The 26,330-nt window shown below is 50.6% G+C and overlaps 2 protein-coding genes across 4 annotated transcripts in view; one reads left to right on the top strand and one right to left on the bottom strand.

Moving 5' to 3' along the window:
* GPRC5B (G protein-coupled receptor class C group 5 member B) overlaps positions 1–25,646 on the top strand; it is a 27,226-nt gene extending 1,580 nt beyond the window's left edge. Inside the window, exons 1-4 of one of the 3 annotated variants that reach the window (XM_017849758.1) lie at positions 7–174; positions 11,870–12,900; positions 22,641–22,777; positions 24,075–25,645. In XM_017849758.1, coding sequence (XP_017705247.1) covers positions 11,871–12,900; positions 22,641–22,777; positions 24,075–24,119 — 1,212 coding nt within the window. In that variant the 5' untranslated portion in view covers positions 7–174; position 11,870 and the 3' untranslated portion in view covers positions 24,120–25,645. Of the gene's footprint in view, positions 1–6; positions 175–11,869; positions 12,901–22,640; positions 22,778–24,074 lie in introns of those variants that run through there. The other 2 variants (XM_017849752.1, XM_017849767.1) reach the window with 2 other exon arrangements.
* Positions 25,237–26,330, bottom strand: part of IQCK (IQ motif containing K) — a 150,051-nt gene continuing 148,957 nt past the window's right edge. The window contains exon 11 of the mRNA XM_017849779.1: positions 25,237–26,231. The gene's annotated coding sequence lies outside the window, so the exon portion shown is untranslated. The remainder of the gene's footprint in view (positions 26,232–26,330) is intronic.

Raw genomic sequence — 26,330 nt, 5'->3', positions numbered from 1 at the left:
GCAGCGCGGGCCGGGCCAGGGGGCGCCTCGCGCGGCAGCGACTCTGGCAGGCGCTGCAGTGAAGCTGGACCCGCAGGCGGGCGTGCGTGGAGCGGGGGCCGCGGCCGCGCTGCAGAGATGTGACTCGGGCCGAGGGCCAGCTGGAGCGTTGGCGCTGCGGGGCCGCGGGGGTCGGTGAGTGCTAGCTGCGCCGATGCGGTGGAGGACGCTGTGGGAACCCCAGAAACTTTTCCCGCCGTGGATTTGGGAGGACTGCGGGGTCTGCTTCTTGTGTTTTTCTAAGCGGCCCCCCAGCCCCAGCCAGGGAGTTCATTGGGAGATGTGGGATCTGGGCGAGGGGAACCACGGTGCGTCGGGAGCGGAGCCGTAGAGGGGTGGGCGGGAGAGGGGAGGGTCTGGGGACCTTTACGGGGAGAGGGGGACTGTGCCCGGATCAGGTAGAGATCCAAGTCTCCCAGGAGGGTCTGGGGGCGACCACAGGTGAAGGGCAGCTGGGGAGCGTAAAGGAACCCAGCCATGTCCTAGTGACTCGCCGTGTGTGAGGAGCTGCGGGCTGGTCCTGGGGCCGCGTGGGGGGGCTGACTGTGGACTGGGCAGACGCAGCCAGGCGCACAAGGGCTGGACTTTGTGGGTGAACAGCAGCACCTGTCGCGGGGGCTGGGGGTCAAGCCCTTAGCCGGCTTGAGTGCGCATTACTCAGCAAGGGGAGGGGGGGACATGGCGGGGGAAGAGGGCAGAGCTGAGACCTGGGCTGGGGACGAATGACGGGGAGGGGTAGGGAGGAGGGGGCTGCATACAATGGCGCGGCGGGGGGAGTGGCGTTTCCCTTCCAGACCGGGGGCACTTGGACCTCTGGGAGAGGCGGCTAGGCTGGGGATAAGGACTAGACCTCTGCTCTGTCCCCTCTCCTTGGGGGACACAGGATTCCAGCCCCACGAGGACCCCACACATCCCGGTGTCCCTAGGGCTTGGACCGGAAAGGGAGAGCGCTGGAGGAGCCCGCACCCGCCTTGGCACCAGGCAGCAGGTTAAACAGCCTGGGAGGGGGCCAACGACCTTGCCCCAGAAGTCTCCCCCGTGCAGCGGGTTCACTCCTCAGTCCTTGCTCTGTCACACCCAGGCCTAGCCAGTTCCCCTTTCCGTCCCCCGTTCGCTAAGGGGGCGGCTGCTTGGAGCGCGGACAAAGGCCCCTGGAGTGTGGCGGGCAGCGGCGTCCCCGCCTGGGGCCCCAGCCCACGCGCCACATTGGCCGCCCAACTGCACCAGGCCGGGGGGCACCTGAACGGAGCCCAGAAAGCCCTGGGGGTCCCGCAAAGACAAGAGAAGTGGGGGAGGGATCTGGCACAAAAACCCCGGCACTTCAGCCAAGGAACCTTCTTAATTCAGAAGTTTCTTCGGTGGGGACTCGAGGCTTGCGGAGGATCCAGGCTTTGAGTTAAACTGCATGCAAATGACATGTAAATAGAATGCAAATTGGCATCTGTCGTTTGGAAGCCCTCCCGGCCAGTTTGGTATCTAAGACTGTGGAGTGAACAGCTTCCTATCTGCTCCCTGCTCTAAGCCTGGAAAGGGGTCAGCTGAGTTGGGAAGGGAAGGAGATTCCAGGGGGAAGGAGCCGCCATTTGGGGCACAGGCAGCAAGACAGGCAGTTTTGTTAGAAAGATAAACTCAGAATCTTTATTGGATTAATATGTTATTTCAAGAAACATGCCAGGGACAGAACTGGGTGCCTTGTATAAAACGGACAAGACCCCTCCTCTCCCGGGGCTGGGGAGGTGAGTGGGCAAACATTAAACAAACCCATAGCAAATGGATATGAAATCCGATTGGGATACGGACGGCCAGGAAAATAAGATGGGGTGATGTAAAAGAAGGTGACAGGGATGTATGTACCTGAGAAGAGTGTTCGCGGAGTGACATTTGAGTGGAGCCCAGCTAAAAGAGGGGCGCGCCGCTGGGGAGGTCTAGCGGGAAGACTGAGCCAGGAGGAAGGCACTGTGCGTGCAAAAGGTTGGAGGTGGGAATGAGCTTAGAGGAACTGAACAAAGGCCATTGTGGCTGGAGCTGTAGGCAGATTTGGGGGTGGAGATAGGGGAACGGTGGGGACCAGCCAGATCACGATCTCTTGGGCCATAGAAAGGAGTTTAGGGTTTATTTCGTTTGGACCAGTGAACCCTCCTAGGGTTTTGAGCGGGAGGCCATGGGATCTCATTTGTAGAAGCTCTCCTGGGGTTGACAAGATGGAAAATAGTCCTCCTTTCCATTCTGCCCATGGGGAAAGAGAGATGCTGGGAGCCTCCGAGGGGCTCTGTCTAGCCTTGGGGGACCACTTTGAGCCTAGCCAGCCACTGCAAGCCAACTGGAGGAGCAGCTCAGGTTTTAAAATCCATTCCCTACTTTGAAACAGTGTTTATCCACCCTAACTGAGCCACCCGGAGCCCACCGCCCCATAAGCACTTTCTCGCAGAGCTTCCTGGGGGTTCCGAGTTAGTCACATTTTCTTCTTGGAATTACAGCCTGAGGAACCAACCACCGTGGATCGGGCAGCCAAGGATGCAATTTGCATTTAAATGATTGCTTTTATTTACAGGACTGGAGCTGCTTTGCATATTCATGGATCACAGAGCTTGTGTTCTTGCAACCCTGTTTACTAACCTATGAGGATTTTCTAATTTGAGAGCCCTCAAATGGGCCAGTGGTCTAGTCAGCATTGGGAAATGAAGATTAGGAGAACCTGTAACTTGGAAAAGATATCAAAGGGTGAGAATTGCGGGTCTGGGAAAGAGCTTAAAGTCAGGAAACCTTGTAACAGTTTAATCCTGCAGAGCAGGAAATGGACCAGAGGCTCCAGCAGGAGTGAGCTGGGACAGACTGTGATGCTGGGGTGCATGGGAAGACTGGCTCTGCAGCCCCATCCTGGGCCTCTGTCATACATGGGGGCTTCAGAACAGGGCTGCAGCAGAAAGGCCTTGAGGTCAGGAGCTGGGAGAAATGGGTTCTAGTCCCAGGCCAGCCTGTATATTCCAGTGAGCCTCTGGCCAATTTTTCTGATGTCTCTGCCTTCATTTTCCCTACAGGAAAATGAGAATCATGATTGTCTTTTCTTTTTTGAGAGAGTTTAACTCTATCACCCAGGCTGGAGTGCAGTGGCGCAATCTCGGCTCACTGCTAACTCCGCCTCCCCGTTTCAAGAGATTCTCCTGCCTCAATCTCCCGAGTATCTGGGATTACAGGTGTGCACCAGAGACAGGGTTTCACCATGTTGGCCAGGCTGGTTTCAAACTCCTGTCCTCAAGTGATCCACCCACCCCAGCCTCCCAAAGTGCTAGGATTACAGGCATGAGCCACCGCAGCTGGCCATGATTGACTTTATAACAAGCAATTCACTAAAAAGCTGTTGCTTCCTCTGTGTCAGGCACCAAACCTGACTTTTCTTTTCTTATTTTATTTGTAATAGAGACAGTCTTGCTATGTTGCCCAGGCTGGTCTTGAACTCCCTTCCTCAAGCAATCTCCTGCCTCCTATAGAGCTGGGATTATAGGCGTGAGCCATCGCGCCTGGCCCAGACTGAGTATTTTTCACGTACTTCTCACACTAGCCTTGTAAAGCAGTGCTATCATTATTCCCATTTTACAGATGAAGAGACTGAGGTTCACAGAAGTTAAGTAATGCCCAGTGTCACATAGTTCTGTCTGACTCCCCTCTTCTGGCCTCCCTCCCACTGAGACCTTTCAGCCTGGTGGGAGCGTGAACAGTGTACCCGTATGCATGTGGGTACTGGGCACTGAACTATTACATATGCACAGGGCTTGGAAATCCACTCCCACCCCACCTACTCATTTTGTCTTTCCCTTCTGTGTTCCAGTGCCTACCGCCATCTTTAGAGAAGGTAGGTTAAGATGCCACTGACCTGCTAGACACTGGGGGGGACGTGGCTGGGGTCAGGGGGATCCAGGGTGCAGCCATGCTGGTAGCAGCTGGGGCAAGGCCAGTAAGAATGTTCTAGAATGATTTTGTACATTTCATGTCTCCTTTCCCGTGGGTGAAAGGGAAGATGGGGATGCTGGTTCCCAAGAGAATGGCTGGTGTCTGCTCTGACTCTGCAAGAGAGACGCCCGGTTTCAGGGCACCCCAAGGTCCTCTGGCCTGGGTTCTACCTCCACAGCGAGGCTCTCACTTAGAGCACCTGCTGCAGGTGGCAGAAGAGTGTGGGAGTCCCCAGGGCCAACCACTCCAAGAGCGTCTCCCCTTCACACCACCTCAGGGACCTCTTTGGTTGGTGTGTGATGGGGGAGGCTAGAAGCCAGCAGTGGACAAAAACCTAAACCAGTAACCTCATGACAACACATTCTTTTCTTTTTTTATTTTATTTTATAACAGAGAGTCTTGCTATGTTGCCCAGGCTGGTCTTGAACTCCTGCCTCAAGCAGTCTCCCACCTCGGCCTCCCAGAGTGCTGGGATTACAGGCATGAGCTTGGAACCCAGCAGTGGACAAATAGCTAGGCGAGCCACCTTGTTACACCACCATCTCCATGGCAACTGCCCCTTCTAGAAAAATGAAAGCACTCACCACCTCAGACAAGAGAGCGTTTGCCAATCTTTTTTATCTGTGTATTGTATTTGATTATTATTATATTTTGAGCTGTCTTTATGCTGTCACCTAGGCTGGAATGAAGTGGCTCAGTCACGGCTCACTGCAGCTCAAACTCTTGGGCTCAAGTGATTCTCCCACCTTAGCCTCCTGAGTAGCTGGGATTACAGGCACACACCACCACACCTGGCTAATTTTTGAATTTTTATAGAGACAGGGTTTCACTGTGTTGCCCAGGCTGGTCTCCAACTCCTGGACTCAAATGATTTGCCTGCCTTGGGCCTCCCAAAGTGCTGGGATTACAGGTGTGAGCCACCATGCTTGGCCTTTTTAATGTATTTAATAGACACCTTATATAAACTTCTTACCCCGTTAACTACTGTCCTAAACCCTAATTATTTTAACCATCACCGCAACCCCATGGGGTGGACACTGTTATCACCTTTGTTTTGCAGATGAGGCACCTTATGGCAGCTGCCCAGAGTCACAAGGTGCTAGCAGGTGGTGTGGGGACATTATCAGAAACTGGAAGATCTGATTCCTAAGTTCACACCAAGGTACAGCCTTGGCATAGCCTCCGGGCAGGCCTTGTTTTCCTTCTCATGCAAGGAATGCTGCCTGCCTGTGTTCTGGCCTCTGCAGGCCCCAGCACGTGGAGAGAGACAGTGTGCTGTTCCTCCCCCTGCTAGCTGCTTCTGGCCCCTCTGCAGAGTGTGTGCCTGCGCACGCGCAAGCGTTTGTGTGTGTGTGAGAGAGAGATGCAGTATATTTAAGAGCATCTGAGTGAGTCACATTTCTAGGAGCCTGGCTGGCAGAAAAGGTAATTAGTATGTGAGCTGAGTCTTGTGCATTCGTTCACGTTTATTCATTACTCCTTTTGAGAAGTGCGCACGCTTGCATCCCACGGGTTTGTTGCCATATATTCATCCTGTCCCAATCAGTCCTGCCTCAAGGCTGACTCAAAACCTCTAATCTGGTATTGTTCCTTTTGGGGCTCCTGGAGAGCTGCCCAGCTCTCAGGGTGAGAGGCACCAGGTGGCTAATTTAGCAGGATGGGGGCTTACCTGCCAGGGGGCACAGTGGATTGTGGGCATTGCCTGCCTTGTCTTGGGCTGGGGTAGGGAGATGAAGGAGGTAGTGCTCTGAGTTCCAGCTCTCGCTGCTGTACGTGTCCTTGTGTATCCAACCTCAGTACACCCCAGCATCGCCTACAGTGCTTGTGGAAGCACTGGTGACTGGACCCACTCCCTGAGAATCTGCATTTCTAAAGAGCTCCGGGGCGATGTTGTTGCTCTTGCCAGCCCAAGAACCAAACTTCGACGTAAACCTCTCAGACCCTCAGTTTTCCTCCTTATAAATGGGAATGAGAACACACGGCCTGTCAGGGTGGTATGAGGTTTGGAGACCACATTTATCCATTCATTCGGCAACTGGATTGTGAGCACTGCCCATGTGCCAGGCACTGGGGAACTGGTGCAGAACAAGACGACAAGCTCCTGGGCATGAGGTAGGGGTTGGGGGAGGAGGGGAATGGTGAGGAACAGACCAAAAGAGTACAAGAAATAAAATAATCTGGCCCAGTGTGGTGGCTCTCGCCTGTAATCCCAGCACTTTGGGAGGCCAAGGCAGGCAGATCACTTGAGGTCAGGAGTTTGAGACCAGCCTGGCCAATATGGCAAAACCCCCGTCTCTGCTAAAATACAAAAATTAGCCAGGCGCCTGTGATCCCAGCTACCTGGGAGGCTGAGGCAGGAGAATCACTTGAGCCCAGGAGGCAGAGATTGCAGCGAGCCGAGATCATGCCACTGCACTCCATCCTGGGCAACAGAGCGAGACTCTGTCTCAAAAAAATAAATCAAATAATTGAAAATTGAGATACATGCTACAAAGACAACAATCAAAAGTATTGACAAGGACAGGGAGAATCTACTTTGGGTTTGTTTGTTCGTTTGTTTGTTTTTATGATGGAGTCTCTGTTGCCCAGGCTAGAGTGCAGTGGCGTGATCTCGGCTCATTGCAACCTCCACCTCCTGGGTTCAAGTCACTCTCCTGCCTCAGCCTCCCAAGTAGCTGGGATCACAGGCACGTGCCACCACGCCTGGCTCATTTTTGTATTTTTAGTAGAAAAGGGGTTTCACCATGTTGGCTAGACTGGTCTCGAACTTCTGTCCTTAAATGATTTGCCTGCCTCGGCCTCCCAGAGTGCTGGGATTATAGGTGTGAGCCACTGTCCCAGGCCAGGGAGAATCTACTTTGATTGACTTGCCAGTCAAAGGCTCAGCAAGTGGCACTTCTAGGACTCTAGTGTGTAGTAAAAGCCCAGGAGCAATAGTACAATTGTTTGCATCTGGCCTCACCCCTTTGTAGCTGCGTGACCTTGGACAAGCCTGCTGTCCTCCCTGTTTTATCTCCTGTAAAATGGAGATAGTAATAGTACTTATCTTATGGAATTATAATGTAGAATTATAATGTAGATCATTAGGTAATAATATACGTGAAGTACACAGAGTGCCTAGAACATAGCACTGTAAGGGTTAAGTTATTATTGTTGTCACTTTGGCTGCAATAGGAAACTCTGGGGGGGGCATTTCTGAATCCCCCAGAAATCCTAGATGAGCTGCCTCAGCGTCAGTCTGTGAGGCAGTGTGCCACACCCCTCCCCCAAACAGCCTGGACGTTGTCCTATGGAGTGCGGTGGCTGTCACCTCATGGGCAGCCTTGGCAATGATAATGACCCACTTGAGACAAGCGGTGCCATCAGTTGCATCTAGGTGCTTAGACGTTGGGTAGGGAGGACTTCCTGGAAGAAGGGGGCCATAAGATGTGGGAGGAATATTAAACTTCTTTGTTGTCAAGTGACAGAAACCCAGCTCAAACTGGCTTAATCCAAAAAAAAAGCAGGGGCTAGGGGGAGTTAACTGGCTGCTGGAACTGCAAAGACCAGACTGGCTTCAGGCATGGATGAATCCAGCCATTCAGTGTATTAGGACTGTAGTCCATCCCATAGCTGTTTCCTCGGGGACAGCTTTACTCTCAGACAAGTTCTCGCCCTGTGATGGCAAATGTGCTCTCCAGCTTCAGGCCTCCATCCTCGTAGTTTTTCAACCCCAGCAGAAAGAGAAGACCTCCTTCCAGTGAGTGCTAGAACAATCCTAGGGTGGATTCTCATGGGCCTGGCTCAGGCCACGTGCCTTTCCATGAACCACTCACTGTGGCTTAGGGTAGCATAAATGCTGTGATTGGCCAGGCCTGGGACAGATGCCCATGCTGGGAGCTCGGACGCAAGGTAGCTCTCCAAGGGAAAATCAGGTGCTCTTTCCAGAAATGGGAGAAACGGATGCTGAGCAGCAAAAACAACAGCTGTCCCGGAAGAGTAGAGAGTTCCACCCTCAGGGATGAAAACAGAAAGCAAGAGTGTATCCATTTCCCACGTCAGAGAGGAGTCAGGAGCTGGAAACCTGGACCAGGGCCATAGAACTCTGCACCATTTCAGAAGCTTGGTTGCCATCTTGGTGTTGGCGTCCTCCGCATAGGTTTTCTGTTGTGGTTGCACGACTGAGCAGGAATAGGGAGGAGTTGGAGAAACAAAAGTCCCAATTTGCAGCCAGGTCTGGAAAAGAGAGAACCGCCTCCAAGAGTGAATGGAAACAGCTTAAGAAGGCCAAGTTCTTGCAAAGAGACCCAGGGTGCAGGCTTGCTGCTGAGGGGCCTGGCTGGTTTCGTGGCATCTTCCCCATCCATTCTGTCTTTATGTGCCTAAACCAGGCTTGCTCCACCTGGGCACAGTTGACCTGTAGGGCTGGATAATCCTTTCTTGTGGGAGCTGTCCCACCAGATGTAGGATGTTTAGCAGCATTTCTGGCCTCCATCCCCTGATACCAATTGCATCTCCCTCCCTAGTTGTGACAACTGAAAATGACTCTAGACATTGCCAAATGGTCCCTGGGGGTAAAAATTGCACCTGGTTGGGAGCCACTGGCCTACAGGGGGAGGAGGGGTTGGGGAATTGGTGGTAGTCAGGACTGCAAAGCACATTCCTGCCTGTCATCCTCCCAGCCACCCTGGAGCTGGATGGGATTAGAGAGGCTGCTTGGGACATTGCTTGCTGAAACTTGCTGAGAAGTCTCTTAACTGAGCTGGACATTGATGAGGTGTCTCAGGGGAATCCACTCCAGGGCCCCTCCACCGGTTAAGGGACTGTTAGCATTTTGCTCTGACGCCTCCAGTTCTTACATTTTGATCCCTCGTGTGCTTTTAGGACCTCGTGACAAGCAATTGTGTTAGGATGTTTATCCAAAGAGTGGTAGGTTGAAATGTGCCCAGTGGGTATGCAACATAGGGTACATCAACCAGCAATTCTATTTGATATTTATTTATTTATTTTATTTATTTATTTATTTATTGAGACAGAGTCTCGCTTTGTTGCCCAGGCTGGAGTGCAGTGACAAGATCTCGGCGCACTGAAACCACCTCCCAGGTTCAAGCGATTCTTCTGCCTCAGCATCCCAAGTAGCTGGGACTACAGGCACATGGCACCACGCCCAGCTAATTTTTTTATTTTTAGTAGAGAAGGGGTTTCACCATGTTGGCCAGGCTGGTCTCAAACTGCTGTCCTCAAGTGATCCTCTTGCCTCAGCCTCCCAAAGTGCTGGGATTACAGGCATGAGTCACTGCGCTCAGCCTCAATGAGCAATTTAAAAATGTCTGGAGATAAACACTTGAATGTGTTTGGTTTTCTTTTAAGTAGGTTGATTCAAAAGTTAAGTAAATAACTGCCCAGGTGGTGTGTGGACAAAGCACAAGTAGCTGCGGTGGCACGCCAGCAACTGATGTGGCAGGACCACGAATAAGTGCTGGATTGCAGGCCGACCATCAGTGCCTGACGTGCATCCTCAACCCTGAGCGTACCTGAGCAGGATGCTGAGGCGGGATGCTGGCCAGATGCCTTCTATTCCGAGCCTGCCTCCTCTCATCAGTAGGCAAAGGACATGAGCCCGACAGCCCCAGGCACCTTTTCCTTCAGTGACATCAATAATTTATGCCACTGGAAAGCCTCACAGCCAGGGCAGGATCTGAGACGCTCACAGGATCTCTGTAACAGTGAGGTGGTCGATACCGCATTTACTTAGGAAAGCCCCAGGGACATACTGGAGCCCGGGGAGAGCAGCTGGTCACAACCCCACACGTGGGCTGAGCTGGGGCAGTAAGTCTGGCTTGAGATGCTGGGAAACGAGAGCCCAGCCAGCTGGGCAGGCTGTGGCTTTCCTAAAGACCAGGCTCCCTTCAAAAGCAAGGGGCTGTTAGAGGGGGGAAAAGAAAAGCGAGGAGCTGGTAGCTGTGAGGTAGAGGACGGTCCTTGCTGTTTCTCATTCATTCAGTATTTACTAAACATCTACTTCATGCCAGGCGCTGTGTGTCGAGCTTCAGTCTACACCCGTGGTTCTCATCCAGGCGATTTTGCTTCCCCAGGGGACATCTGGCACTGTCTAGAGACATTTTGGGTTGTCACAGTTGGTGGAGGGGACGTGCTACTGGTATCCAGTGGGTAGACCCCGGGGATGCTGGTAAACATCCTACAACGCACAGTCCCCCATGACAGAGAACGACTCAGCCCAAATGTCAGTCGTGCCAAGACTGAAGGATTCTTGTCTGCTGGTGAACAAGAGAGACCATGTCCCTGCCCTGCCACGTCTTGCAATGGGGGAAGCGAGGATGGGAGGACAGGAGGAAGGGAAGGCAGAAACAGTAAACAGTCAAAAAATGACAGACACTATTAGACCAGAGGCTGTGGTGGAGAAGACTGGGGTGTGACCTTGGCCAAGGTCTAAGTTGATGGCATCAGAGCTGAGCTCGGCACAGGCAGGAGGAGTGGCCAGGAAGAGGGAGCAGAGGGGCAAGAGGAGACTTGGGTTAGGCTGGTCACTGAGGCTGCTGTGTGGAGTCCAGCTCGTATATGGGCAAGAGAGAGGGCAGCAGAGAGAATCCTGCAGGTTTCCCAGGGAGAGACGCACTCCGGGGAATCCTCCAGAGATGTTCTAGAGAGCGAGCATGGGAGGTGAGGGAGAGACACAGCCTGGAACCAAGGAAGACAGCTGCTTTTGTGTTTACTACATTTGAAATGCTGGGATCCCGGCACTTTGAGAGGCCGAGACGGGTGGGTCACTTGAGATCAGGAATTCGAGACCAGCCTGGCCAACATGGTGAAACCTCGTCTCTACTAGAAATACAAAAAAAATTAGCCAGGCGTGGTGGTGCACGCCTGTAATCCCAGCTACTCAGGAGGCTGAGGCAGGAGAATCGTTTGAACCTGGGAGGCGGAGGCTGTAGTGAGCCAAAATTGCACCACTGCACTCCAACCTGGGCGACAGAGAGACTCCATCTCAAAAAAAAAGAAAAAGAAAGAAGAAAGTGAAGAAATGCTGAGAGCCCTCGGAGTGAGGTCGCATCCAGGAGTTGAGTTGTGTGACCTTGTGCAAAGGTTGTCACCTCCTGGAGACTCTGTATTGTCACCTGTAAGATGGAGGTCCTAAAAGGAGCTGTCTCACAGGGCATTGTGAGGACTGGATGTATCCAATTCCTGTCCTGAAGTTAGTTGGTAGTAAATGTTAGCTGTTAGCCTCGAGAGGCTGAGACCGGGTAATTCATGCCACTCATTCTCCTAGTGCAGCACTTGACCTGTGGCTGTCTCTTTAAAGTTTCATTTTTTTCCCCCTTACTTTTCTTTCTTTTCTTTTTTTTTTTTTTTTTGAGACGGCGTCTAGTTCTGTCTCCCAGGCTGGAGTTTAGTGCCGCGATCTCGGCTCACTGCGACCTCCATCTCCCAGGTTCAAGCAATTCTCCTGCCTCAGCCTCCAAAGTAGCTGGGATTACAGGCGCCTGACACACACCCAGCAAATTTTTGTATTTTCTAGTAGAGATGGCGTTTCACTGTGTTGGCCAGGCTGGTCTTGAACTCCTGACCTTGTGATCCACCCATCTCTGCCTCCCAAACCGCTGGGATTACAAGCATGAGCCACCGTGCCCAGCCTTCCCCTTATTTTTCAAGAGGTCTGACGTGGCACAGAGTATCAAATTCAAAGAATACAAAAGGGTATAGAGAGAAGTTGGCCTCCCTCCCACCCTGTCCTCCAGCCACCAGCGGTGATGATTCATGGTTCTTCACTGCACCCAGCCAAGGGTACAGATGAGACCCAAAACGAGAGGCAGGTCTTCAAGAAGTCAGGAGAGGGGTAGTCTTCCAATGAATTGATCTTTCCTTCCCCGCTTGGCTTTTCTAGAATGTTCGTGGCATCAGAGAGAAAGATGAGAGCTCACCAGGTGCTCACCTTTCTCCTGCTCTTTGTGATCACCTCGGTGGCCTCTGAAAACGCCAGCACGTCCCGAGGGTGCGGACTGGACCTCCTCCCTCAGTACGTGTCCCTGTGCGACCTGGACGCCATCTGGGGCATCGTGGTGGAGGCGGTGGCCGGGGCGGGCGCCCTGATCACACTGCTCCTGATGCTCATCCTCCTGGTGCGGCTGCCCTTCATCAAGGAGAAGGAGAAGAAGAGCCCCGTGGGCCTCCACTTTCTCTTCCTCCTGGGGACCCTGGGCCTCTTTGGGCTGACGTTCGCCTTCATCATCCAGGAGGACGAGACCATCTGCTCCGTCCGCCGCTTCCTCTGGGGCGTCCTCTTTGCGCTGTGCTTCTCCTGCCTGCTGAGCCAGGCGTGGCGCGTGCGGAGGCTGGTGCGGCACGGCACGGGCCCCGCGGGCTGGCAGCTGGTGGGCCTGGCGCTGTGCCTGATGCTGGTACAAGTCATCATCGCTGTGGAGTGGCTGGTGCTCACCGTGCTGCGCGACACGAGGCCGGCCTGCGCCTACGAGCCCATGGACTTTGTGATGGCCCTCATCTACGACATGGTACTGCTGGTGGTCACCCTGGGGCTGGCCCTCTTCGCTCTGTGCGGCAAGTTCAAGAGGTGGAAGCTGAACGGGGCCTTCCTCCTCATCACAGCCTTCCTCTCTGTGCTCATCTGGGTGGCCTGGATGACCATGTACCTCTTCGGCAATGTCAAGCTGCAGCAGGGAGATGCCTGGAACGACCCCACCTTGGCCATCACGCTGGCGGCCAGCGGCTGGGTCTTCGTCATCTTCCACGCCATCCCTGAGATCCACTGCACCCTTCTGCCGGCCCTGCAGGAGAACACGCCCAACTACTTCGACACATCGCAGCCCAGGATGCGGGAGACAGCCTTCGAGGAGGACGTGCAGCTGCCGCGGGCCTATATGGAGAACAAGGCCTTCTCCATGGATGAACACAATGCAGGTAAAGTGGGCACCGCCCGGCTGGGTCAGAGCATCTCAAAAGACGCTCTTCTTCCTCTGCAGTGGGGATGGGCACTCCCGGTGCCTGGGACAGTCGCAGCAGATTAGAACCCACAAACGTTGGCTCCTGTGCTGAAACTGGCCCAGATATGGTTTGGGTTTGTTTGTTTGAGATGGATTTTCGCTCTAGTCACCCAGGGTGGAGCGCAATGGTGCAATCTCAGCTCACTGCAACCTCCACCTCCTGGGTTCAAGTGATTCTCCTGCCTCAGCCTCCCAAGTAGCTGGGACTACAAGCACGTGCCACCATGCTCAGCTAATTTTTGTATTTTTAGTAGAGACGGGGTTTCACCATGTTGGCGAGCTTGGTCTTGTATTCCTGACCTCAGATGATATGCCCATCTCGGCCTTCCAAAGTGCTGGGATTACAGGAGTGAGCCACTGCGCCCAGCAGGGTTTGGGTGTTGTTGTTGTTGTTGTTGTTGTTTTTGAGACAGGGTCTTGTTCTGTTGCCCAGGCTGAGTGCAGCGGCATGATCATAGCTCACTGCAGCCTCAACCTCCTGGGTTAAGTAATTCTCCCACCTCAGCCTCCCAAGTAGCTGGGACTGCATGCATGCGCCACCATGTCCAGCTAATTTTTTTATTCTGTGTAGAGACAGGGTCTCATTATGTGGCCCAGGCAGGTCTCAAACTCCTGGGCTCAAAGGATCCTCCCGCCTCAGCCTTTCAAAGCTCTGGATATGGATTTTTATTAAGCTTTCTTTTCCCCCTACCAATTGCCAGCCAGTTTATTTTAAAAATACAGGTTTCCAGCTTCTTTTGCAAAGTCGAATCTGGCAACACTGGACCAACATTTCCACTGGGTTGCAATGGTCTGAAACTGACTTGAGACCATATGCACTAGAAGACCCTGCCTCTGGCCCCTCCTGGAGCTGTGGCTGCCCTTCAGATGGGAATCCACTTTTCTGTTCACCACACTCTCCACCACTCTCTATTGCTCCTGACCCAGCTGCTATATATAGCATAGTAACATTAATTCCCTGGCTCCCCCAAGCATTTGAGTCTGCAATTCATGTGCTGGATGGATGTAGGGGGCCACAGCGGGAATTGCTCCCATCCCCTCTCCTACCTCAGTCACCAGGAATGTACTAATTTGGGCCCTGGAGCCAGATGTCTGGGTTCAAATTCTGCCTCTGCTGTGGCTTTGAACAAATTATATTACTTTTATAAGCCTCAGTTTTTCTCATCTGTGAACTAGAAACAGTAAGAGACTGTACCTCATAGAGCTGTTAGGAGAAAGAACACAGTGAGTACAAAGCCCTCTTGGTACCTGCTATGTTCTCTGTGCATCTTACTCGGCTTCCCCTGAAAGCCGAATCTGAGACAAGGGCTCCAGTGCAGGTGGTTTAGTGGGGCGGTGGTCCCTGCAAGGGAGAGGGCAGGGAGAATGAGACTGAGAAGGCAGAGATGATAAAACAAGTACATTAATGAGCCAGTTACCACCACGGGCAGCAAAGGCTCCTTCGTGCTGGGAATCCTCTGAGGACACAGGCTGAATGAGCCTCAGAATTGGTCCAGGAAGAAAAGGAGGCTGGGGCATCTGTCCACCAGCTCCCATCTCCCAGTGTTATTTGGTTTTGGTTTTTGTCTTAATGGATTGAGTCTCGCTCTGTTGCCCAGGCTAGAGTACAGTGGCACAATCACAGTGCATGCAGTCTTGACCTCCTGGGCTCAAGCAGTCCTCCCACCTCAGCCTCCCGAGTAGCTGGGACCACAGGCACACGCCACCACACCCAGTTAACTTATTTATTTTGATAGACACAGAGTCTTACTATGTTGCCTGGGGTGGTCTCGAATTCCCGAGCCCAAGTGATTCCCCCTACCTCGGCTTCCCGAAGTGCTGTGATTACAGGCATGAGCCACAGCACGGGGCTTCCAAGTGTTATTAACATCCCCTATAATTCTGGTGACTGGGGTGGATAAGTATCATCTGTTCCAAGGCAGAAAAACAGATTTGCTGAGCACTTGAGATGGACGTTTTTGGGTACCCAGGGCTATCTGCTACTGCTGCAGGGGCTTCAGAAGTGAGGTCCTATCTAGGGGATGTGGCATAGGAACCCACTAGGACCTGCCTAGGGGGATGTGATACAGGAACCCAAATCCCCTGCTATTGACACTTGAGAAGTATCTCTTAGAATCATTACCTGAAGGGAGTCAGCCAGGGTCCCAGCAGTTGAGATTAAATAAACTTGCCCTTTCTCAGTTCTTTGAGAAAGATGCATCAGGGGCTACAACATTCATAATAATAATAACTAGTATTGCCATCATTTGTTGAGCACTAACTATGTGTCAGGCACTATTGTGCATTTTTGTTTTTTTTTTTGAGGCAGTGTCTCACTCTGTCACCCAGCAGGCTGGACTGGAGTGCAGTGATGCGATCTCAGCTCACTGCAGCCTCCGTCTCCCAGGTTCAAGTGATTCTCCTGCCTCAACCTCCTGAGTAGCTGGGATTACAGGCACCCACCACCACACCTGGCTGATTTTTGTATTTTTAGTAGAGACAGGGTTTCACCATGTTGTCCAGATTGGTCTTGAACTCCTGACCTCATGTGATCCACCCGCCTTGGCCTCCTGAAGTGCTGGCATTACAGACATGAGCCACTGCGCCCGGCCACTATTGTAAATATTTGACCTGCATTAGCTCATTAGTCCTCACTACCACCTAATGAGGCAGGTCTTGTTTTTATCCCCATCTTATGAATGAATAAATGGAGGCTCTGAGAGTTAAATGACTTGCCCGAGGACTTCAGATTATCAAGATTCCCTCTTCAGTGACATTCACCCAGCGACCTGGTGCATGGGCCATAGCCCCTCTGCTAGATAGGGCTGGAAATCCCAGTGTGGCTTTTATCAGCTGCTCTCTTCCTACTATGAAGTTCCAAGTCAGCAAGCCCGTGTTTGCTGAAATTTGGCAGGGATGGCAGAGTCAGCCCAGCTTGGAGGCTGGCTCCCCGGGATGCCAGAAGATAGGGATCAGGACAGAGATCAGCACTGGGAACCCAGAGGGCCCTTCAGGGAATGTGGTGAGCAGAGATGAGGAGTTGGTCAGTTCCTGGGGTCCTGGTTGGGCCATCTCTTTGCTGGCCCAAACTCCCCATGGAACTCAAAAACAGCAATAACTCCTGAAACGGGGCACAAACTTTTATGCATTCATGTTTTCCTTTTTTTTTTTTTTTTTTTTTGAGATGGAATTTCACTCTTGTTGCCCAGGCTGGAGTGCAATGGCATGATCTCGGCTCACCACAACCTCCACCTCCAGGGTTCAAGCAATTCTCCTGCCTCAGCCTCTCGAGTAGCTGAGAATACAGGCATGCGCCACCACACCCGGCTAATTTTGTATTTTTAGTAGAGACAGGGTTTCTCCATGTTGTTCAGGCTCACTCAAACTCCTGACCTCAGGTGATCCACCCGCCTCAGCCTCCCAAAGTGTTGGAATTACAGGCATGAGCCACCGCACCCAGCCCCTTTTTTTTGGTTTTATTTTGTTTTGTTTTGTTTTGTTTTCTAGATGGAGTCTCACTCTGTCACCCGGGCTGGAGTGCAAGGGTGTGGTCTCAGCTCACTGCAACCTCCACCTCCTGGGTTCAAGCAATTCTCCTGCCTCAGCCTCCTAAGTAGCTGGGACTACTTGAGATGGACACTCGAGATGTGCATGCCACCACACCCGGCTAATTTTTGTATTTTTAGTAGAGACGGGGTTTCACTATGTTGGCCAGTATGGTCTCAAACTCCTGACCTTGTGATATGCCCGCTTCAGTCTCCCAAAGTGCTGGGATTACAGACGTGAGCCCCTGTGCCCGGCCATGGAGCCTCTTTTGTAAGGACACGAATCTCATTCATGAAGGCTCCATCCTGATGGCCTTATCACCTCCCAAAGGCTCTACCATCTAATATCATCACACTGGAGAAGAGGTTTTAACATACGTTTCTCTAGGGAATTGTTCTGTGGCTTTGTCAGATTCTCAAAGCCACCCGTGACCCCAAAAGGTGAAGAATCAGTGTGTTGTTGAACATGATGGTTCCATTTTCTTGAAGTAAAACCACGATGCCAGAGTTACCCAAGTATTACGGCCTTTACAGTGTAAGATAACTAACCTCTGCTGGGGGCTTCCTGGGGGCCCACTATCATTCTGAGCATTTTAGTGACTGATCTCTTTTAATCTCTGCAGTAACTCCATGAGTTCTGATTTGCAGATAGGAAACTGAGGCACAGAGAGGCTAAGCAGTTTGCCCAAGAGGCAGAGCCGGAATTTGAACCCAGGCAGAGGCAGAGTTTAAATCCAGGCAGAGCCAAGAGTTTGAACCCAGGCGGGATAGCTCCAGAGGCCACATGCCTGACCCCTGTGCCATGGAATCACCCTCCTCTTCATAAAGCACTTAAGCGCCCCTCATCTCACTGAGGTGTCAGGACAACTCTGTGCATTTGGAAAGATGAGGACTATCAGACCCATTTTACAGAGTGGAAAACTGAGCCCAGGGATGTCAGGCAGCTTGTTCAAGCGTAAGCTATAAATACACGGCAGAGCAGGAAGAGAAAAAGTTGGTTTCCTGAATTCCATTACTTACATCCTTTCTTGTAAAAATGCAGCCAAGACTTTATAGCCAGATAAGATCCAGAGATGCAAGGGCTCTGGGATCCAGGTTGGTGTCCGCAGAGCTGGGGCTGGCGCAGGGGTGATGGAGAGTCTGGAGGTGCCACCCACCCTATCTGTTTCACATCTGTTTCACAGTGACACATTCTAAAGCCAAGGAAGTTGTTTTTCCATTCCCCTCTTTCTTTTCCAAAACAAAAACACCTTTATCACTCCTTCTTGGTGGCAGACAAGCAACAATAATCATATAGAATCAGCGGAATCATGTAGGTTCAACAAGTAAAAATAATAGCCAGGTGCGGTGGCTCACACCTGTAATCCCAGCACTTTGGGAGGCTGAGGCCGGCAGATTGCTTCAGCTCAAAAGTTGGAGACCACCCTGGGCAACATGGTGACACCCCTGTCTCTACTAAAATCCAAAAAAAAAAGATAATAATAAATAGCTGGGCATGGTGGTGCATGCCTGTAATCCCAGGTACTCGCTCAGGAGGCTGAGGTGGGAGAATGGGAGAATCGCTTGAACCGGGGAGGCAGAGGTTACAATGAGCTGAGATCGCGTCACTGCACCCCAGCCTGAGTGACAAAGGGAGACTTTATCTCAAATGAAAAATAAAAATAAAAAACAATAATAAACAAAAATTGCTTAAAATCCCTTTGCCCAGGGGCAACGGTTTGCTTCCACACTCACACACAATAGGGCAGAGTGCTTCTTAACCAGGCTACACATTACAATCACTTGGGCTGCTTTAAAAAATCACCAGTGCTTGGCCAGGTGCAGTCCCAGCACTTTGGGAGGCCGAGGCGGGTGGATCGCAAGGTCAGGAGTTCGAGACCAGCCTGGCCAATATGGTGAAACCCCCGTCTCTACTAAAAATACAAAAAAATTAGCCGGGCATGGTGGCACATGCCCGTAATCCCAGCTACTCAGGAGGCTGAGGCAGAATTGCTTGAACCTGGGAAGTGGAGGTTGCAGTGAGCTGATATCGTGCCACTGCACTCCAGCCTGGGCGACAGAGTGAGACTCCGTATCAAACAAAAAAAAAAAAACAAAAAACAATGCTTGCTCAATTGTGATTAAGTCTGAGTTTGGGATTAGATGTTTTCTAAGCTCTCCAAGTGATTCTCAGATGTAACCAGGTTGAAACCACTGGTCTGAGTGATGTTCTTCAGTGTGCTTACTTTAAATCAATGTTACGGAGGTAGCTGCAGATCAGTAACTGCAGAGCAACAGTCTCCTTTGAATGATGCAGAGCTTGCCATTAGGCCCTGTCACTTAATTTTTTGATCTTCAGCTAGTGAATCTTCTGCCTGCTTCTGGCTCTCGATGATAAACAGTGCTGCAGTGAACATTCTTATGCATTCACCTTCAGGCTTTTAATCAATTCACTCCTTGCAAAAAAATTTTCTAGATACGGGTTAAAGAGTCTGCACTTCAAATCTTGATACAGTAAATCTTCACTTGACCTTATTAGCAGGTTCTTGCAAACTGTGACTTTAAGTGAAATGATGTGTAATAAAACCAGTCTTTTTCCTGATCAATTTCGCTAGCAAAACAATGACACTATTCAAGGACCTCTTGTACCTTCCTTCACTTAAGTCGCAGTTTTCAAGAACCTTTTGATGGCATTAAGTGAGGAATTACTGTACATACTGCCAGATGGCACCCCAGAAAGGTAGACCAGTGGACTGTTCTTCCCCTTGATAAATGCATCAGAGCCCCATCTCTTCACTTCTTCAGCAACCCTGGGTGTTGTCAGACTTTTTTAAAAATAGCCTTCTTTTGAATCATCCCAAATGTGTGTCCACCAAAATTCACATGAAGCTGGGCGCAGTGGCTCACAACTGTATCCCAGCTCTTTGGGAGGCTGAGGCAGGAGGATTACTTGAGCTCAGGAATTTAGAGACCAGCCAGAGCAACATAGGGAGACCCTGTCTCTACAAAAAAAATATAAAAATAAGCCAGGCATGGTGGCGTGTGCCTGTAGTCCCTGCTACTTGGGAGGCTGAGGTGAGAGGGTGACTTGAGCTAGGGAGGTCGAGGCTGCAGTGAGCCATATTCACACATTGTACCCTAGCCTGAGACAGAGACCCTGATTCAAAACAAAAAAAAATTCCTTTGAGACCGGGCAAAACTCCCACAGAAAGGCTAAGTTGGAGTCCTGGCTAGATGGCCTTTGTTCTAGAAACTCTTGCTTTGCTGGCTGGGGACTATCTGGCATGCTCCCTTACCACAGGAGGAACAGCTGTTGGCATCTTTGGTGCTGACCTCAGCCAGCTTGTATTTTAGGAACCAGGCCCCATGAGGCAGAGGCCTTATCTTTGAGCCTTTGGGTCTCACAGAATAGCCGGTGCTGAGGAGCTATGGGTGGCCCAGTTTCTCTTGCATTTTAGCCTTTTGGGTTCTCTTCCTTTGAGAGTCCATCCCTGACATGCTCATGCAGTGGGAAGGGCATTCTCCAGGCTTGCCTGTGGCTTTGCCAAGCCTCAGAAGCCTCCACGCCCTATATCCTTCCAACTGAGTGAGACCTCAAATATATGCAACCTCACTTACCTGCTGCTTGTTAATAAGTATCAACAAGGCATAAGGTATGTGATAAAAGATTAAAATACACTGAGAGATGTAGCACTTCGGATCACATCTTGGAAAGCATTAACAAGGCACATGAAATGTTCACTTTCAACAGAGCAATAAAGAAAATTGTTCTTTCCTCTATTAGGGGCTTTGGGCTCTCAGATCTCATTAGGGCCAAGGCCTATTTAAAATGACCTTTTGCTTCTTGCTGGAAGGCCCCGAGTTGGCTATGGGGGCAAGGCCAGCCTAGCATCACATGCAGGGTCTATGCAAGAAAAGGCTGGCATTCAGCCATTTGAGCTTTGATTCCTAATGGGACCTCCTTGTCTTAGGAGAGGTCCTAAGCAAGGTGGGTGAGCCTTGGTTGCCTTTCTCTCCGGCCCAGGTCTGGGTACGGTGTTAGTTGGGCTTCTTGAAGTAAGTTGCAAGTAATCAAAAATCCAATGTGAGTAGGCTAAAGCAGCTGTCCCCAACCTTTTTGGCACCATGGAAGACAATCTTTCCATGGACCAAGGTTGGGGGGGTTGGGGAGCGGTTTCAGGATGAAACTGTTCCACCTTAGATCATCATTAGATTCTCATAAGGAACGCGCAACCTAGATCCCTCGCATCCACAGTTCTCAATAGGGTTTGAGCTCCTATAAGAATCGAATGCCAGCCGGGCACAGTGGCTCATTCCTGTAATCCCAGCACTTTGGGAAGCCGAGATGGGTGGATCACTTGAGGTCAGGAGTTGGAGACCAGCTTGGCCAACATGGCGAAACCCCGTCTCTGCTAAAAACACAAAAATTAGCTGGGCATGGTGGCGCGTGCTTGTGGTCCCAGCTACTTAGGAGGCTGAGGCCCGAGAATCGCTTTAATCTGGGAGGTGGAGGTTGCAGTGAGTCGAGATTACGCCACTGCATCCAGCCTGGGCAACAGAGCAAGACTCTGTCTCAAAAAAAAAAAAAAGAATACAGATTCCTTGCCTGGGTCCCAATGCTGACTGTGCCCCTTACCAACTGTGTGACCTTGGGCAAGTTACTTAACCTCTCTGTGCCCCAAGCAAAGTGGAAATAATGAAAGTACATATAGTCAGCCTGGGCAACAAAGTGGGACCCCATCTCTACAAAAAATATATTAAAAAATTATGCAGGCATGGTGGCATGTGTCTGTAGTCCCAGCTACTTAGGAGGTTGAGGCAGGAGGATCGCTTGAGCCTGGGAATCCAAGGCTGCAGTGAACTATGATTGTGCCACTGCATTCTAGCCTGGACAACAGCAAGAGCTTGTCAAAAAAAAAAAAAAAAAAAAGGACCTATCATGCGATGAAAATGAAATGAGTTAAAAAGAAAGGAAGAAAATGAAATGAGTTAATAGTTAATGTATATAAAGTACGTTGCACAGTCCCTGGCTCCTGGTTGGCACTCTATGAAGCTTAACTGTATAACTAAGTTGATTTTGGTCCCTGCCCCAAGTAATTTGCAAAACAAACAAACAGACAAACAAAAAACAAGAACAAACTCTCTTGTTGCTTTTTAGCGAGAAAAGTGGCTCCCTTCAGGGAAGACTTTTCTGTTTTTGAGACACAGTTTCACTCTGTCACCCACACTGGAGTGCAGTGGTGCAATCTTAGCTCACTGCAACCTTTACCTCCCAGGTTTAAGCGATTCTTATGCCGCAGCCTCTTGAGTAGCTGGGATTACAGGTGCGCACCACCACACCTAGCTAATTTTTGTATTATTAGTAGAGAGGGGTTTTTGCCATGTTGGCCAGGCTGGTCTCAAACTCTTGACCTCAAGTGATCCACCCTCCTTGGCCTCCCAAAATGCTAGGATTAGGGATTACAGGCTTGAGTCACTGCACCCAGCTTCTACCTTTTTTTTTTTTTTTTTTTTTTTTTTTTTTAAGATTCCTCCATGTCTTTTCATGTTAGTTTTCTTTAAAAAGGAAGTTCAAATCTCTAAAAGTACAGTATATAAGAAACACTGGTTTTACCCATCTTTCAGAGGGAAAAAGTGCCGACATGCCGTCTTGGCTTTAGGCCTCTCTTTTATTCTTGTTTGGAATAACCCTACATGTGTGGTTAGAGTCTCCCTGTTCTCATCCCTGGTCACTTTCCAGTGAAGACTCTTAGCAGCTTCCTCCTCAGTGTGTGTCCAGAAACAGCAAGCAGTTCTGAGTAGCGTGATGCTGAACTTTACATGAATGGCTTTCTGTAGTGAGAAGGCGCCTGTCACCCATGGCCTGCAGCGGCTGCGTGGCTTGGGGGAGGCTACAGGCCCAACCATGAGCCTCCTTCCCCTGGTCTCTACAGCAGCTTTTCCCAAACCCACTGAGATGGGTCAGGCTCCTAGAGAGCCTGAGAACAAAGCCCCTTTGTGACTTTTGTTTTGAATCAGGCTTGTGACAAAGGGGAGGAGCCACTGGGCTGGGTAGATGGGGGTGCCCGCAGCGTGGTGGTGTTGCAGAGGAAGAAAACAAAATTGTGTCTTTTTTTTTTGGTGATGTTGTCTTGCCAATCCCTCCCTCCCCCAGCTCTCCGAACAGCGGGATTTCCTAACGGCAGCTTGGGAAAAAGACCCAGTGGCAGCTTGGGGAAAAGACCCAGCGCTCCGTTTAGAAGCAACGTGTATCAGCCAACTGAGATGGCCGTCGTGCTCAACGGTGGGACCGTAAGTATCAAGATGTGATGTGGGGGTAGGAAGCCTAGGAGTCTACGGTGTGGGGGAGCAGCTTCAACAGGGACATACTCCTCCGTGGAGGCTGCTCATGTGGCCTGCAAGGACCGCAGCTCAAACGCATGCAATGCTTTTTTCTTCTTTCCCTTTCTACCCCTTTTCTCCACACACGGGATACCCACCTCTGTTTAGAAAACCATCTGTCGATTCGTTTGAAAGAGTTCCTAATCCTTGAGGCTTTTGCACCAGCTGAATTATTTGGCTTTCGTGATGCAGTGCCCCAGCTTTGTCCCTGGGAGGTGACTCTTGGAAGAAGCCCAGAATGATGGAGCGCCCCTAGCAGATTTTGCTGACATCCAACCTAGTTTAAGGTCCCCGGTCACCCCTCTGTTGATTCCCCCCAGCTGGGTACCACGTTCTCCCATTCCCTAAGAGAGGTCTTAAGAAATTGAAGGAGTTACTATTTCTCTCCCTCAAACACAGAAGCAGGTTTACTACTATCTGATGCCAAACAGACCTTCAGCAGAATTGTCATTGTTTACGTTTGCCTCGGTGGAATGACATTATTTTGTTTCTCCAGCAATCCAAAGATGCACTCTCATCCCCACATTTAATTTCCAAACATAGCTACATGCTTCTTTCAGAAACAAGGCCTGAGCCAGTTTACATGTGTAAATTGGGTTTCCATTCTTTATATCATGTTCCAACTCCATAACTCAACCTGAACATTCTTTTTTTTTTTTTTTTTGACGTAAAGTAGGGATGGTCTTTGATCTCTAGAGGGAATTTAGGTTTTCCTGGCCTTTGGAATGGTATGGTAGGCATTGGTTTGCATTGGTTTGGAACAGGCTCAAAGACAGAATCACAGATTTGCATTCTTAAAACCCCCTGCCAACCACTGGGCTGTTTTATTGTCCCGTGCCAAGAAAAGCCTGATTCACAAGCATTCGGCCTGTGTGTTATAACAAATATGGTTAGAAAAGCCCCCATCCGTCACTCTTAAGCCCTCCTGTTTCCTTCAAGGCCAGTGTGTGAAAAAATAGTCAAGACAGAAAGTGAATGAGTTGAACTTACATTCCTTGGGGTGGATGATTCTAGAAAAGGGAGCTGGGCTTCCCAAGAACCACAGCAGCATGACACACAGTCATTGCTGCCTCTCCTGGGATTAGTCGGCCCATCTAGATAAAAGCAAGGTAACTTATTTTTGCCGCGTTGTTTACGCATCGGTTTCTAATGTTGATTTTTGCAAAGCACAGAGTTCTCAGTGTGTTATCCTTATGTGTTATTCCAGATCCCAACTGCTCCGCCAAGTCACACAGGAAGACACCTTTGGTGAAAGACTTTAAGTTCCAGAGAATCAGAATCTCTCTTACCGATTTCCCTCCCTGGCTGTGTCTTTCTTGAGGGAGAAATCGGTAACAGTAGCCGAACCAGGCCGCCTCACAGCCAGGAAATTTGGAAATCCTAGCCAAGGGGATTTCGTGTAAATGTGAACACTGACGAACTGAAAAGCTAACACCGACTGCCCGCCCCTCCCCTGCCACACACACAGACACGTAATACCAGACCAACCTCAATCCCCGCAAACTAAAGCAAAGCTAATTGCAAATAGTATTAGGCTCACTCGAAAATGTGGCTGGGAAGACTGTTTCATCCTCTGGGGGTAGAACGGAACCAAATTCACAGCTGGTGGGCCAGGCTGGTGTTGGTTGGAGGTGGGGGGCTCCCACTCTATCACCCCTCCCCAGCAAGTGCTGGACCCCAGGTGGCCTCTTGGAGATGACCGTTGCGTTGAGGAGGACAAATGGGGACTTTGCCACCGGCTTGCTTGGTGGTTTGCACATTTCAGGGGGGTCAAGAGAGTTGAGGTTGTGGGTGGGATTCCAAGGTGAGGCCCAACTGAATCGTGGGGTGAGATTTATAGCCAGTAGAGGTGGAGGACCCTGGCATGTGCCAAAGAAGAGGCCCTCTGGGAGATGAAGTGACCATCACATTTGGAAAGTGATCAACCACTATTCCTTCTATGGGGCTCTTGCTCTAGCATCTATGGCGAGAACACAGGCCCCGCCCCCTTCCCTGGTAGAGCCATAGAAATATTCTGGCTTGGGGCAGCAGTCCCTTCTTCCCTTGATCATCTCGCCCTGTTCCTACACTTACGGGTGTTTCTCCAAACCCTTTCCCAATTTTATTCCCTTGTTCATTTCAAGAGCTCCAATGCAGTCACCAGCTGAAAGCACCTCCAGGAGGCAGGTTGGAAGGCAGGCACCACGGCAGGTTTTCTGTGATGATGTCACCTAGCGGGGCTTCCGGGGTGCCCACTAGGATGCAGAGATGACCTCCCGCTGCCTCGCAAGCAGTGACACCTCGGGTCCTTTCCGTTGATATGGTGAAAGTTCCCGGGTGGAATGGATCACATGAGGGTTTCTTGTTGCTTTTGGAGGGTGTGGGGGATATTTTGTCTTGGTTTTTCTGCAGGTTCCATGAAAACGGCCCTTTTCCAAGCCCATTGTTTCTGTCATGGTTTCCATCTGTCCTGAGCAAGTCATTCCTTTGTTACTTAGCATTTCGAACATCTCGGCCATTCAAAGCCCCCATGTTCTCTGCACTGTTTGGCCAGCATAACCTCTAGCATCGATTCAAAGCAAAGAGTTTTAACCTGACGGCATGGAATGTATACATGAGGGTGGGTCCTTCTGCAGATACTCTAATCACTACATTGCTTTTTCTATAAAACTACCCATAAGCCTTTAACCTTTAAAGAAAATGAAAAGGATAGTGTTGGGGCTGGGGGAGGACTGACCTCTTCATAAGCCAGTACGTCTGAGCTGAGTATGTTTTAATAAACCTTTTGATACTTCTCAAGGCCCTAGTCTCTGCTGTCTCCCCTCCCCATCCCATCCTTGCAAAGCATTGGGGAAAATAAGGCCAATCTGGCCTTCCCTGTGTGGCCCTTCTTGGAGTTTTCCTTAACAGCTAGTGCATTTCCTTGTGTTACCACGCATGGGGAAGAAAACGCATGGCCCCAGAATGCTGCCCCCACCTGACCTCCCCGGAAGCACCCCGCCTCTGCCCAGAGCATGTGCTTGCTTCTAGAGAATCCCGTTCCAGTCATTGCGTGGACTGAAAACGTAAGAGTCCTGGGGAGGGGTGGGAGGGAATGAAGCTAGGAGCTGGGGTGGGGGTGGGGGCGGTTGCATGCAGACCTGGTGTTCTGAAAAGAAAGAAATCTTCAAACACCTCGGTCCCGTCCAGTGAAAAACGACAGCATTACACATTCTCGTGCCAGGAAATGGTTACTCACCCCTGCTCTCTGGAGTCCTTTGGAGCTTTCTGATACCATTCACACGATGGAGCAATTCACACGTTCGTTTTCTAAGTTCTTTATTGTCCAAGCATATAAGGTGAGCACAGCACAAATGGCTGCCATGGAAAGTCATGCTTCCCCAACCTAAGAACAGAGCCATCTTTGAGCCATGGGAAGCCTCACTTAATAAGACCTTTAACCCCCTTTTAAATCTGATATGTTATTGCACTTAGGGTTTTGTTT

The sequence above is a fragment of the Rhinopithecus bieti genome, unplaced genomic scaffold (assembly GCF_001698545.2).
Source record: "Rhinopithecus bieti isolate Rb0 unplaced genomic scaffold, ASM169854v2 scaffold_1918, whole genome shotgun sequence".
In the NCBI taxonomy this organism is placed as follows: Eukaryota; Metazoa; Chordata; class Mammalia; order Primates; family Cercopithecidae; genus Rhinopithecus; species Rhinopithecus bieti.
This window is presented reverse-complemented; position numbering and strand designations above follow the sequence as displayed.